Genomic DNA, 15,399 nt, shown 5'->3' on the forward strand with positions numbered 1-15,399 from the left:
ACAAAAATTAGCCAGGTGTCATGGTGGGCACCTGTAATCCCAGCTACTAAGGAAGCTGAGGCAGGAAAATTGCTTTAACCCAGGAGGCAGAGGTTGCAGTGAGCTGAGATCATGCCACTGCACTCCAGCCTGGGCGATAGAGTGAGACTCCATTTCAAAAAAAAAAAAAAAAAAAAGTTGCAGGTATTGTGTAGAGCAAAGGCACTTGCGGTGGGCTTGGGGCTATGCGGGGGTGGGTGGTGAGACCAACCTGGCAGTCTGTCTGCCTCAGTACAGGAGAAAGAGAGGGTGGGAGGCAAGAGGGTGAATATTCTGTCTTCTCTTCCCCATAGGGCATGACCACCGGACAATGGGGCCACAAAGAGCCAGGGGCACTTGATGTGGAGAGTGAAATCCATCTGAAGCTGCCTCACCTTCGTCCTGCGGTCCTGTGTCGGGAGGGAAGCGGCTCCTCTCTCCCTCTACCCTCTCTCCTCTCTTTCCACCTATCCCAACTCTGTGACCCTCCTGTCCCCATCCCCGACTCCACTCCCCTCATTCCGAGGCCCTGACACGGTGGCCCCAGTGACACACGGGCACCTCAGGCCCCCGCCCACACCATCCCTACCGTCCAGCCCAGGCAGCACCGTCCTCCGCATGGCCAGGACCAGGCCCAGTGGCGAGCCAAAGAGGAAGAAGTCGGACACATCGAAGTCAAAGCGGCCCAGGCTGACCTCGGGGAGCTGTGGCCCTGCCGCCGCCGGGGTCTCAGACTCATCCTTTAGCACGCTGGAGTGGATGCTGTGGAGGGAGGAGGATGCGGGGCAGGGCAGGTCAGGGAAGGACCGAGAATGCGGGAGTGTTCACTCAGCAGCACAGCCTGAATTCTGAGCATGGAGTGCCCAACCCTCCATCTCTGGGACGGGGCTGAGAGTCCACCTACTGCACACCACCCACAGTCAGCACTGGCCACCAAGGCCTGGCTGATATTTGACTAGAAAAGGAATCAACAAACTTTTTCTGCAAAGGGCCAGAGTCAGTATTTCAGACTTTGTGAACCGTGTGGTCTCCATTGCATCTAGTTAACTCTGCTGTTGCAGCACGAACGTGCCCATGGACGGTGATTAAATATGCATGGCTTGGATCCAATAAAATGTTACTTACAAAAACAGGATGAGCACCTGGGGCGCCCGAGCATCCTACACACCGGCAGGCCTGCCTCATCACGCTGGCTTTGTGATGGCCACGCTGAGGATTCCTGCACTGTGTATCAGACAAGCCCGGCCTGCCCAGCACCCAGCTGGCTAACGTCAGTTCTGTTCTGCTGGCATCAGGGCTTTCATCCTAACTCCCGTTCCAGGCAACCCGCAGACACAGATGCAGACAGCTTGGTCTCCCCACCCCCAGCCCCAGCCCACAGATGAAGTAGAGCTTAAGGAGAAAAATGTGAGACACACAGAATTCCAACCCAGGTGCCCACTGCCGCGGGAAGAATCCGAGTTACGTTCAGCCACAGACCCAGAGTAGGGCGCTGAGAATCAGAAGGAAACCTGGGCACCTTCCTTATCTTCCAGCCAGCGTTAGCTACAGCTTAAAGTGAATCGATTAACTGAATGCAAAGCAACTAAACTACTTGAGTTAGAGGAGAACAAACTTTAGAAAGAGCCATTGAAATCGTGGGGACAAGGGCCCTACCCTCGGGAGTGAGCGAGTCAGCAAAGTTGAATCCTCAGTCCCCACGCTCCCTCCTGCCTCTCGCAGTGTGAGCATCTCACAGTGAGACGATGACTCTAATGTTTAACAATACATATTTCATGTACAGCGTGGTCCCTAAACACACGCCAACTACTTAATTGCCAGAGAAACCACCATCTGTCCCTGCACCAGAGGGGAAAGCTGGCTGTGTCAGACCAGCTCCTGGAAGCCTCCAACTTCTCGTCACTCTCCCAATTTGGGGCTCTCCTAAAGGATTCTTCAAGGATGAACCAGGAATGTTGAGATTTTTTTTCACCTTGCAAGCCTCACTAGAAGGTAGCTGCTTTTCTGAAGGATCATCTGTCAGCAGGGCTTTAAACATTCAGAGATTTCAATGGGCAGAGCCTTTGACCTAGTAACTCTTCCTCCAGGAGTCCATCCAAATATAATCACCCTAATATACACGCTAATGTTTATGCACAAAAATGTTCACTGTAGGGCTATTTACACTGCTAAGGAATTGGAAATAGCCAAAATGCCTAATTATAGGGATTAAGTAAACTGATCTCCATTCACTCGATATTATATTGCCATTAAGAATATTTATCAAGTATTTTTAATTATATCAGGAAAAGATCACAATGTAAAGGGTTGTTTCTTTTTTTTTTTTTTTTTAAGTAAAACGATCTTAAAAGCATGTAGAAGGAAATAGTCTCAGTGTTAACAGTGAGACAATTGGCTTCCTCTGGGTGGTGAGATGATACGTTTTCCAAATGTTGTAATGACCTCAAGGTACCACTTGGGTAAGGAGGAAGGAGAAAGAAAGGTAGAAGAGCGCCGAGGCGCAAAGGAAAAAGAAAGGCTTTCCTTCCAATTGGGGTCCAAGTTCAATTAATTTGTAAGCTGAATTAATGTGCAGATAATGTGTTTAGCCCATGTTGATGAACATGTCTCTTCTAGAAAGTTAAAGGGTAGGCAGTTCTGTAGAGGAACCTGCCTGGCCCACAAACAAAAGTGTGTTGGATTAGAAAGCACTGAACGTGGGATAGGGAGACCAGAATGACGATCCCAGCTCTTCCGTTACTGGCCGCATGACCCCTACTTGGCCCTTTCTTTCCCTGTGAGAAATAACAACGCACACCTAGGGTGACTCACAAAAAATAGTCACAGCCGTTATTCCACCAGGTTCTTAAAACCATGCAGTGAAGCAGGCTGGGCAGCATTTATCTTTTTGCAGAAGAAAAGCCGAGGCTCAGAAAAAGACGACTATTCCCAGTCTCTCTGCAAGTCCGAGCAAGGCAGGGACAGGGACCAGGTTCCAGAGTCTGAGTGCAGGGCGGATGGCCAGTGGCCTCGGTCCCTCAGTGCAGGGCGGATGGCCAGTGGCCTCGGTCCCTCAGTGCAGGGCCGACGACGAGTAGCCTCGGTCCCTCAGTGCAGGGCGGACGGCCAGTGGCCTCGGTCCCAGCATTTCAATGCTTATCTATGGGCCCCCACGGAAGGGCCTGGGACATATGACTGGTCACAGCCCTCCCAGTTGACTCTGAGCCAAGGTCTTCTTGCTTTGGGTGCTTTGACAGAATGCAAGCAGGGGACAGGGAGGGGCTACCTTGAGAGGAAGGCATGATGCTGGGTGATGGCCTCGCAGTCATAGGTGGAGGAGTCGCTCTGTTTCCGTGGCAACGGCCTCTTGGGCTCCTCATCCTCCAACCCACTGGAGATGTCAATGTTGCTTTTGCTGAGACGCTTGCTGCTGGCCAGACTGCAATCTTCCTCCACCGCAACTGGGGTGTCCTTTGGGGCCGAACAGGGGACGGGAGAAAAAAGGACTGTTGTCACGGGAGACTCTGGGGCCCTGTCTCCTCCCCTCAAGCACAAACCAACCCCTTCATCCTAAGATGTGAGGGGCTACCCTTCTTCCAAAAGACACAGGAAGCCACGTCATAATCATGGTAGGATTTTAGGCACAGGCTCTCTCCCGCATCCACAGGATTGACATTCCCGCTGGGACGCTGGACGGCTGTCGAAGGAGCCAAATCCAGCTCTCCGGGCCTCAGTTTCCACACCTGTCATAATAATCCCCTGCTACTCTTATGGGATTAGGAATACACTTCTTCTTTTTCTTTTTTTTTTTCTTTTTTGAAACAGAGCCTCCCTCTGTCACCCAGGCTGGAGTACAGTGGTACGATCTTGGCTCACTGCAAACTCCGCCTCCTGGGTTTAAGTGATTCTCGTGCCTCAGCCTCCCGAGTAGCTGGGATTACAGGCGCGCACCACCACGCCCGGCTAATTTTTGTATTTAGTAGAGACGGGGTTTCACCATGTTGGCCAGGCTGGTCTCGAACTCCTGACCTCAAGTGATCTGCCCAACTCGGCCTCCCAAAGTGCTGGGATTACAGGCATGAGCCCCTGCGCCCAGCCGGATTATGATACACTTCTTTGTAACCTGGATGTCATGGTGCCAACGTGAAGAACCAGCACCGTCTCCCTGAGGGGCGGGCCCTACCTCTGTGGGCACAGCCCTCCCGCAGTCCTGCCCCCCAGCCGTACCTGGGTGCTGCTGATGCTCCCCTTCCGGCTACTGCTGGCAGGGCTGTCCCCTGAGGGCCCCGCACTGTAGCAGATGGCATCGAAGGCCAGGAGGCCCCCCACACAGTCCCCGATGAGACATACCTGGAAGAGATGCAGCTGGGACTGCAGGCCTGCCCACTGCTGGCCCCTCACCCCACACCCGGCCAGAGCAGTGCTGCCTCCTCACAGGAGAGTGAGAACTCGTCCTTGGGAGGCGTTGAGAGAGCCCAATTGGGAAACAGTGTGCAAACTGGGGGGTCAGGGTTGACGTCGGCCCAGGTCAGCCCAGGGACGGGGAGAAGGCTATTCTCAGGGGTCGGACTTGGGCTGGAGAGCAGCATGGGCTCAGAATCAGAACTCAGACTGTTGGCCTCCGTTTTTCCATCTGTAAAATGAGGGCAAACTCAGAGATCTCAAAAGCCGACTTTGAGCTCAGAGGCTGATTCGAGAACAGCCTGGCCTTGGTCCTTTCAGTAGATTCCAGCCTCTCTCCCAGGCAGGGGCCGGAACAGGGGGAGGGGAGAGGAGGGGAGGGCGGGCTGTCCTACCTGCCCACTGAAGCCGATCCCATCGGAGGACTTCAGGAACTCTCTGTAGACCTGGTTGGCTCGCTCGATGACGGTGGCGACAGCGTCCTGGTACTGCGGGGAGGAGATGGCCAACAGGGGAAGGGCGGCCAGAGGGACGTGGTCCTGGCTGCTGCTGAGGCAGCCCTCATCGTGGCTGTAGGGGTTCAGGCTGCAGACAGGGGCCCAAGGTGAGCCCAGCCAGGATCGGGCAGGTTGGCAGGTTTGGGGCTGAGAATCAGGCAGAAGAGAGCGCATACTGGCCCGGAATTGGGCTCCCGGGACCCTTCAGGAAGACCCAGGCGGGAGCCGTGTGGGGAGGAGAGGGGAAGAGGATTCAAGCCTACACTGACTCCCTGTGTGTCCTTCCTGTGTTGGCCATGGGTGTGGGTCCTGGGGTCCCTGTGACTGTGGTCTCTATTGCCCTCTTCTGCATGGCCCCAAAGGACACCCCAATCATAGAGGAAGAAGTCAGCTGAGCAGTCAGCTAGTGTGGAACATATCATCATGGCAGACTTCCTGGAGGAGGTGGGGCTGGAACTAGGCCTCATGGAAGGCTTTGAAGAAGCTGGGAAAGGAGGAGACAGGGCATGCCAGGCTTGGGGTTCACATGTTGGCCACAGCTTGGAGCTGGGCACATGGCTACAGATATGATGTGTTCACTGTGTCACTGGGAGAAGATCAGAGCTTTCATTAGCTTTGCAGAAAGTTCTGTGACCCCAGAGGGGGCTGAGAGCCTGCCCAACAGTGTCCAGTCAGCAGATGGTCCAGACTTTGCATTGGTGCCCTCGACTCCCTACCTTCCCACTAGGAAATGCCTCCCTCTCTGGGCAGCTCAGACTCACTTGAGACCAGTGCCTCCGAGTCACCTGCCCCTGCCTCTGCCCCAACCTCTGCTTCTGTTCCCTGGGGCTTCCGACCCAGGTGCACTGTAGGACCTGGCTGGTTAGGAAGGACCATAGCGGGAGGCTGGGAACTCTCCACCCCTGTCCAGAGCCTGCCCTTCCCCCTTAGCCCAAGCTCAGGCTGATGGAGCCCAATGCAGATCCCACTGGCACTCGACAGAATCTGGGGCAGGTGACAGGGCTCGAGCACTCTCAGCAGGTGGCAGAGTCCTCGTGGTGTACAAGGTTGGCCCTGTCAGCCATTCCTCATCTCCAAAGAACACAAATTAGAGGAAACAGGCCTCGATTGCAGCGGAGAGATTTTAATTAGCGGAGAAAGAGCTCCCTCCCAGCCGTGATTACGGGGTGATGAATGGCCCTGGCAAGGAGCTGCCTGGGGGAGAACTAAGCTCCCTCCTGCTGGCCCGCGAATGGCTGGGCCATCCGTCTTCCTGGAGATAGAGGTGACCCAGCTCTGGAGGTCAGATGTCCTGGGGACAGGTACAGGGGTTCCTGAGATGGATGATGAACTTGCACAGTGAAGTCCTGGACTGGCAGAGGGACAACGGAACATGCTATGCCACCAGCTAGGCAGTGAGCAGGTGTCAGAGATGCAGATTCCGGGGCCCCTCCCTCCTGAATCAGCCACCGCCCGGGGGAGGCCTGGACATCTCACAGTTTAACAAGAATCACGCCAGGGATGTGGGCAATTAACCAGGTTGCGGAATTACGGACCTAATCTCCTTCCTTCCAACTCTGATGGAGATCTGCCCGCAATTCCTGGTGGTGTCCAAGGAATGCAGATAAATCAGAGTCTCTGACTTTCTCCCTATCCAGAGGGGGAAAAGGAAGGCCCAGGGAAGGGAAGGGGCTTGCCCATGCTCTCTCCCGACCAGCTGGAAGCTCCAGGGCGGGGGACTCTGGCCCTCCCTGCACGGAGCCCTCCTCAGAGCCACATCTGACTGAGAACAGTGGCTCCCATTCTCCTGGGGAATCGGGGGTGCGGTGTGCCCCACACACCTGGCACTCTGCTAGGGGCCTCTTCGCACCTTCCCCAGCTCCGGAGCCCCAGGGTATGAGGGCCCTGCCTGAGGGCTGGGCTCTGCAGCGGCCCCAAGTCTCTGGCAGGGTCCTGTGAGGGGGAGAGGCAGAATGGAGGTGCAGAGGCCTCCCTCCTGCCCCCGACTGAAAGTTCCCAGCTGCCAGCCCCAGTGATCTGCCAAATACCTACAGGATTTGGGCCCTGCAGGCATTTGGGTCATTTTTTACACATATGACTGCTGAGAATCCAGGTATCCACCCGGCCCCAGGCACTTACTTTTAGCTAGTTCAACAGGACAGGTAGACGGGGAGCACTGCAGTCCTCAGGGCCTGGAGCAGTAGGTGGAGCTCCCAGAGGCCCCACACCCTGGAGGTCCCCTCAGTTTGTCCCCCACAGGTACCAGGGCCCACAGTGGGCAAGGATATGCCAGCATCAGCAGTGAGCAAGCTACCCGGCGCTCAGCCAGCCCTTCTGTGCACACATCCTTCCCTCCTTTCTCCCCACCAGCTGGGTTCCCTACTGCGAGCTGGAAGTCTCCCTCCCCAGCCCACTCTCCACCTGCAGAGAGAGCCCCTCTTCCAGCCAGGGGGAAGATGATGTGAGTGACAGCTAGCACATCCCCGAGGCTGGAATCCCCATGGTTAGCATCTCCGAGGCTGGCATCCGCATGGCTAGTATCCCTGAGGCTAGCATCCACGCGTATCAGGCTGGCATCCCATGGCTGAATCCCTACAGCTAGTGGGCTGGCATCCCAGCCAGCTGGATCTAAGGCTGGCATCCCTGTGGCTGAAGTATCCCAAGCTTAGCCCTGGCTAAGTATCCCACATGCTAGTATCCCCATGGCTAGATCCCCACAGCTGGCATCCCCAGGGAGTTAGCAGCATCCTAGGGCTGGCATCCCCAAGGTTAATCCCCAAGGCTGGCATCCCCATGGCTGTGTCAGGGACTGTTATCCCTGTAGCTGGATCCCCGGCGGCATCCTAAAGGCTGGCATCCCCATGGCTAGTATTCCCAAGACTAGTATCCCCAAGGGTGGCATCCCCATGGCTGGATCTCATAAGGCTCCCTTCCATCCATTCCATCCACTTATCCATTCCCCTTCAGGCCACCTTCCATCCCCATGGCTAAGCACATCCCCCAAAGCCTAGCATCCCTCAAGGCTAAGTATCCACAGGGCTAAATGTATCCCCATGGCTTCTGGATCCCTTCTTTTAAGTTCAGCATCCCCCAAGGCTACTGGCATCCCCAAGACTGGCATCCCTATGCACTTTCTACGTTTTGGACACTGTGTTGAGTGCTTCACACACATTAGCACACAGACTCTTCAAAGCCACCCTGAGAGTTGCTGGGCTACCTTCCATTGCTTATAGATTGAGCAGAATGGAAGTTCAGCACATTCCCCTGATCACACAGCCAGGATTCAGATCCATGCAGCCTGAGAGCCCACACACTTAGCCATGGTATGCAAACCCAAAAGTCACTGCTCCAGGAAGTCCTCTCTGGCCTTTCTCGGAGGGCCCACAGTGCCCTGTTCCTCCTCCATCACAGCACTGTGATATCATGTAGAGATGAACAGATAGATCAGATGGAGAGTAGATAGATAGATGGAATAGATAGATAGATGGAATAGATAGATAAGACGGAACAAAGAGACAGACAGACAGAGATAATGGATGGACGGATAGATGGATGGATAGAGTGATGAGGATGGATGGATAGAGATGGATGGATGGATGGATGGATGGATGGATGGATGAATACCTAGATAAATATGGGAATAGAGAGAGAGAGAGAGAGAGGGAATAGATAGATAGGGTTTGTATCCAGAGTTCTTTTTAACCATGCTTACGTTATTTATAATGTTGGGGCATTTAGGCCTTGGAAAACAGAATCAATCTCTCACTGTCTCTCTCTCTGACATTCTCCTGCCCTCCTTTAATTCTCTCTCCCCAGGCAGGAACTTGCCCCCACCTTTCTGTCTTGGAGCTGGCTGTGAAGAAATTCTCTGACCTCCCTTGTCGGATTGAGGTCAAGGAGCTGCATTCAGAAGGGTCCTGCCCATGCAGGGAGGGAAGGAATGCTGTGGAGAGGCCAAGAAGCATCTGAGCAGGGTGAAGGCCTCGCAGGGTTTATTCCGGTCTGAATGTCAGACCCTTTTTGTCCAACCACATATCTACGTTGTCAGTCATGCCTGGCAGCCAGCACCTCCATTCCAGAACAAAGGGACGGGAGGCTTCGAGGCAGGCGTGTGGGAGGATTTCTGAGCTGACACCTATAAAGGAGGCTCCGCCCTTCTCCCATACCTCACCTTATGCCTCTCTTCATCTGTATCCTTTACAATAAACCAGTAAATGTGATTCAGCATTTCTGGGATTCCTGTAAGGCCCATCTAGCAATTAATTGAACCTGGTGACAGAAGGTTAAAGAGACTGGCTAGAGCTGCTGTCAGCCAGTGCAGGTACAAAGGCTCAAACTGGGAGCGCGGTATGATTGCTCGGAAGTTTGGGGCAGTCTTGTGGGACCAAGCTCTCACCCCGTGGATCTGATGCTATCTGCAAGTAGACAGTGGCGGAATTGAATTGCAGGGCACCCAGCTGGAGTACCCACAGCAGACTGTGAAGCTACCCAATGTCTGGAAACAGCCCCTCACATGTATGGCCCCAGAGTCTCTGTGTTGACTGTGCAGTGTGAGGAGCAAAGGGCTTACCATTCGTATTTTTCAGATTCCTACTTGGCTGCGACTGTGTGGCCGAGTTTGACTCCTGTCTCTCCATGGGCTGGGCAACCCTGGGGGAAACTGCTCAACCTCTCGACACTCAGTGTCTTTATCTGGGCCAAACAGAGCAGGCTTGTTGAACACAGGAAGTGGCTCAAGATTTCACAGGACCCCAGCACACCCAGGCAAGGCGGAGGACTCTTCCCAACACCTTCCACCAGGGGTGCTTGTGTTGCATCAGGATCTGACATCCTGGAGAGTCCCAGCAGGTCCTCATCTGCCCATGGGGTCCATGTTGTGGGGGAAGCCCCTCCACGTAGTCCCCCCACTAACCCCCAACCCAGTCCAAACAAGCAGAAATGGACTCACTGAGAGACAAGCGAGAAAGCCTCAGAGCAGATGGCAGGACAGGGACAAACTTGATGAGGATGTGGCCCAGGGCAGCAGGGAAGTGGGCTCGTGTGACCTTCTCCAGCACGGAGCTGAAGGTGTGGATGTCGGCTGCCTTGCAGGACGGGTCCCCGGCGCCCGTGTCCAGGATGTTTCCCCCGTGCAGGACCAGCAGGAGGACATAAAATCTTGCAGGGGCATGGGCGAGACAGCCCTGAGGCAAAGGCGGTTGGGGATACAGAGAGAGAAGCTGGGGTGGGGAGGCCTGGGGACACACACACACACACACACACAGGGAGGCACACAGGGACACACACACACAGGGATGCACACAGGGACCTGCCTTTGCCCATGCTCTCACACACCGCAGGGAGACTAGAATGACAGGCACTATGTCCAGCCTGTCTGCTGCAATCCTAAGGGAAGTGAAGTCTCAGCTCGAATACACCCCATGTGGCAGCAGAACCTCAGGGGCATTCAGGAGGCGAGGGAAGGAACCTGGGCTACCCAGGAGGGGATAGCAGGAGCAGGAAGAGTCCCAAGAGACGCCTCCTGTTCATACGGGAACCCAAAGCCCAGGGAAGGACATGGACCCACCCAGGGTCACACAGCAAGTCAGATGAAGAGCTGGAAGAGAAAGTAGGGCCGCCTAATTATCCAAAGGGCTCTTCCTAAAAGATCCAGACTCAGAGGCGGGCCCAGACACCCTCCGAAACCCAGCCCCTGGCTGTCTTAAATGGATCTCGATGCTTCCCTTGTTGGAACCTCTCTGTCTTCTCAAGAGCAGTACAGTTCTCTCCTGCAGAGGGAAAGGAGGGCTAAGCATCCTCGGTGATCTTGAACCTCCCTGGGGCCCAGCTGGCCCTAAAGCTGAGGCCTTGGCTTACATCATAGGTGAGCTCAAGTTAGTTAGAGTCTGGAGCTAGGAAGAGTCACCCCATCCAGGCCCTGCCTCTGAGACCCACACAACATGAAACCCTTTCTCCTCACAAGGAAAGGGAGGGTGGCAGAGTAGGCTGCCAAAGGCTGAGCTGCATGGCGGCTTCCACTGCACCTGCCAGTGGGGCCGTTTAGGCAAGCCTCCATACAAGGAACAGCTTTCAGGTGCTGGTGAGTAGCTAGGTGTATGCACCCTCTCTCTTGTGGGGCTGAGAGGGGTGCCCAGAGGCTGAGTAAAATTACACTCCTCTGGGTCTATCTGTAGGAGTAGAGGGAAGGGAGTTGGCATTTGGAAAGGCAGTGAACCGGCTGATCTGTCCTGCCAAGGCGGGTGGGCACCGTGCAGTCCGTGAGGGTCTGAGTATAGGTGGGAACAAAGAGGTGCAGGGAGGGAGGATTCACTCTTCTCAAGCTCAGACTTCCATCTCCTGCCTCACACATCAGCACATCCACTTCTCCGGCCTTGGGACTTGAACTGGGATTCATGCCATTGTCTCGCCTGGTTCTCCGGCCTTTGGGCTTAGGCTGGAACTACACCACAGGCTTTCCTGAGCCTCCCAACTTCCAGACAGCAGATCAGGGAACCTCTCAGCCTCCATCATCACAAGAGACAGTCCCTCATAATAAGTCTCTTTTTTCTTTTTCTTTCTTTCTTTTTTTCTTTCTTTTTTTTTTTTGATGGAGGTTCACTCTTGTTGCCCAGGCTGGAGTGCAATGGTGCAATCTCAGGTCACGCATAGCCTCCTCCTCCGAGGTTCAAGTTCTCCTGCCCCTCCAGCCCTCCCGAGAGTGGCTGGGATTACAGGTATGCGCCACCACACCTGGCTAATTTTATTTTTAGAAGAGATGGGGTTTCTCCATGTTGGTCAGGCTGGTCTCAAACTCCTGACCTCAAGTGATCTGCCCGCCTCGGCCTCCCAAAAGGCTGGGATTACAGGCACGAGCCACCGTGCCTGGCCAATAAGTCTCTTTTTATACATCTGTGTATATATCCTTTCAGTCAGTTTCTCTAGAGAACCCTAATACAGCTGGATAAATACTTTTAAAATACATGTATATGTATATGTGTGTGTGTGTGTGTGTGTGTGTATATGTGTGTATATATATTTGAAGTTATCAGAGAGATAATAGGAGGCCTTGAATTCACAGGACCATGCAGGAGACAGACTCCCAAGAGAGAGAGAGTAAAGATCAGCATTTAGAGCACTCTTAGTATCCCCATGGGCTTTGAAGGGTAGAAGCTTGCCTTTGCCAGAAATCTCTCCTTGCTCCTCTCAGCAGCCTGGGCTCAACAGCTCCTCCTTCAAGAAGTCCTTCTTCGCTCCCAGCCCTCCCTGAGCTCTCATTTCCCTCACACAGAATTCAGTAAACCACAGCCATGGACCGTCTACTTACTGCCCCATATTTTTGTAAATAAAGTTTTATTGGAACACACTCAGGCTCCTTCATTTACAGATTGTCTATGGCAGGCAGCTTTTGTGCCATAGGAGCGGAGCAGTCACATGAACCTGCCACAGCTTACAAAGCTGGAAATATTTATTATCTGGCCCTTTCCAGAAGCAGCATCGCCCCTGATCTAACACCTATACTTTTCTAAGATATCATGACATTGGACTCCTAGAGTAAGAACACTTCAAAAGCATCAGCAGCCACCCCCAGGCAGCCCCACCCAAATGATACCTGCCGCTCTGAGGACTCCTTCCTGCCTCCAGGCTGCCTTCAGCTCCTCTCCTTCCTCTCCCGTGAGATGGATGCTACCTCCCGTGTGTGGCTGAGCCACAGCCAAACTTCCAGACACCTGTTCTCTTCCAGGAGGAAGAACTTCCCGGCTCATCTCTCACCAAAAGTCACTTGGAGTTCTAGATACAAGATGGTCCCTTACTTCTTCCACCCCCACACCCCCACCACAGCCTGCTGCTCCCTCACAGGAGTCACGTCCACAGGGAGAGGTACTTCCAGGATTTTGTGGGCAACGCTAGGCACCCTGTCAACATCCCCTCACCACGACCAGCCCCAGGGGAGGGTACCTCTACAAGGAACTGCACATGAGAAGCTTTTCTCAGCAGGGAAGAGCATTTCTGAAATATCCAGTCCTCCCAGACACAATCCCAGTCAAAGGGTAACTGCTTTATGAGCTCCGAGCTGCCCACACAGACAGGAAATCGTCTCCTAAATGCAGGAGGGAAAACCCATCCTGGGGCCCGGCTGTGCCCAGCACTTCCTAGTTCTTCCCACTGGCTCAGCTCTCCTGCCTAATTTCTAACTTACTAAAGATGTTGCCCTGGGCTTGGCTAGAGGAGACCCAGGCTCTCCCCTCAGGACAGGATGATAACACAAGACAACAGTAATGGCTCAGCTTTATTAAGCACTTCTTATGTCCTGGGCGCTATGTGCTTTACATGATTCATCCTGTCTGGTCCCCGCAATTTCTCTCTGAGTCTGAACAGGTCTGTAATTAAGCCCCATTTACAGATGAGCAGGCAGGGACTCAGCTTAAATCCCGCCTGCCCCAAGTACCTTAAAGGTTCAAGCCCAGGTCTGCCGCTGCCAGGCCGTTCCACCCATGAACCTTCTTTTCCAGGGAGGATGGTCTCACATGAGTGTGGCTTCCCTGAGACAAAGCGCTCATGCTTCATGGTGTGTGCAGCTGTGTGTGCGACTCTGGGGCAGGCTGTGAGTCAAGAAGAACAAGAAGGAGTAGCCAGCCAAGGGCTAGAGATTGTGGCTTCTAGGGCTGAGGGAGGCGTGGGTTAAAGCCAGGGACCCTGGATCACATCTGAGTTCACTGGGAACTGCATCTTGAAGCTTATCGGCTGTGACCTGCTGCCTCCAGTTCTTCATGTCTGGAGACCTTCAGGACTAATAAAGCAGCTACGGTGGGTGCTGGGGATAGATGAGTTCATTAGCCTTAAAGGCAGGAGGCAGGGTGCAGGAACAGGAAGTGTCACATGGAGGTTGCATGCTGTATTTATTATTATATCATATCCAGGGGGACATCCAGGGCTGGAGGCCAGGGCAGCTGACCAAGATGGGCTGCTGGGGACATTGCCGCCTCCACACTTGCCTTCCCTTGTGCCAAGTCCCTCCTAGGCCTGCTTGAGCTCCTCGGCCTTGCTGGGCTGGGTGCCTGTTTGCAGTGTGATTACAGGGATTAAATTATGCTGTGAAGAGTTGCCACAGTGCCACTATGGCAGGGCTACTAAATGCATTGCAGAGAGGGAGGGCATGGGGGTGCCGTCTCTGGAAGGCACAGTGCCTCTGTTAGGTGGGGCTGGACCTGCACCCTCTACCCAGCCACCAAAGCCAAGGGCCACCATCTTTGATCTATCTGAGCCAGCCCCTGGGACCCATGTATTCTCCTGGGCATCAAATCGATGGATGACTGCTGCATCCTGGCCACCAACGATGTTGAGGCCATGCCTGGTTCCGATAGGGATAATTACAGGCCAAGGAGGCCCTAGGCAGGATTACATCCTCAAGTATCCCTCGCTCCCTCCTAGGAGGGGAAGAAGTCCTCGCCCTCCCTAAACATTTTGGGGCAGTGCCCTTCCTTCCATGCACAAAAGCCAGGAATGCTTTGCTCTGGGAGATGGAGGAAGGGAGATCTAGCCTGCCAGATTTAAAATTCAGCACCAGGAGACATTTGACTCTAACAGGACCATAGGCTTGCCCCCACCAGAAGAGCACATGCATGCAGAGGCCCTCACCAGACAAGCAGAGGCAGCCCGTAGGGCTCCACACCTTCCCACCTTCCCACGATTCTGCCTTCTAAAGAGCCAAGATACTCCTACCATGATGATTGAGGCCATTGGATCTGACAGCTCACCCCTAAGACATAACCCTTTCACTCGTCCTTGCCTTTGCTCATGTGAGCCCTCTGCCTGCCTGTAAGCCCTTCCTGCCTTTGCAGACTGGCAAACTTCTACTCATCCTGCAAAACCCTGCTCGATTGCTGTCACCTCCAGAAAGCCATCTTTGATCCTATCTAGAGGCAGGTATTTATCCCAATGGCTTACGCTGAGGTACTGCTTGGCTCCCTTGTCCTAAACACATCAGACTGTAGGCCCCTTGAGAATAGAGTTCATCAGCTTTCAGGGCCTAGGATGGCATTTTTATGAAAACCTTTTGGAAGATCCCAGGATGCACACAGCCTGTGAGACATCTCTGTGCCATTAAACCCTCAGGAGAAATCAGGTTCAGGGAAGCATCATCCACTGAGAAGCACATTTCGTGAAAGTACTCATGGGAACTGGTATGTAGGAACCTCTAGGGATTCTAGAAGAGTCTGGTCTGGGCTCTATAATTCCACCCCTAGAGGCTTCCTCAGGGACTCTGGTGATAAAGGCAGCTGGCAGGGGGTCCTCAGGGGTGGAGAGCCACATACAGGGGACCCCAGGACCTCATCATTGGGCTGCCTGTTTCTTCCCACTTCCTGTTCATTTCTGTTTGCACGTCCCTATTCAGGCTGGGTCCCTGCAGGGCCCAGGTGTGGAGTGGGTGAGCCCACAGCTGTTTTTGTGACAGTGTTTTTTGACAGGCTTTGAGACAGGCCAGCTACCACAGTGCCAGCTCCTGGTACCCTGCTAGCCCCACATCAGGAGAGGCGGTCCACCCAGC

At 54.0% G+C, this 15,399-nt stretch overlaps 1 protein-coding gene across 1 annotated transcript in view; it reads right to left on the minus strand.

Moving 5' to 3' along the window:
- The window catches only part of PITPNM3 (PITPNM family member 3), a 101,858-nt gene that overhangs the window by 18,588 nt on the left and 67,871 nt on the right, over positions 1 to 15,399 (minus strand). Inside the window, 6 exon segments of the mRNA XM_031657221.1 lie at positions 608 to 780; positions 3,284 to 3,468; positions 4,225 to 4,347; positions 4,794 to 4,983; positions 9,823 to 9,868; positions 9,871 to 10,057. Coding sequence (XP_031513081.1) covers positions 608 to 780; positions 3,284 to 3,468; positions 4,225 to 4,347; positions 4,794 to 4,983; positions 9,823 to 9,868; positions 9,871 to 10,057 — 904 coding nt within the window.

This window comes from Papio anubis, chromosome 17 (assembly GCF_008728515.1).
Source record: "Papio anubis isolate 15944 chromosome 17, Panubis1.0, whole genome shotgun sequence".
NCBI lineage: Eukaryota > Metazoa > Chordata > Mammalia > Primates > Cercopithecidae > Papio > Papio anubis.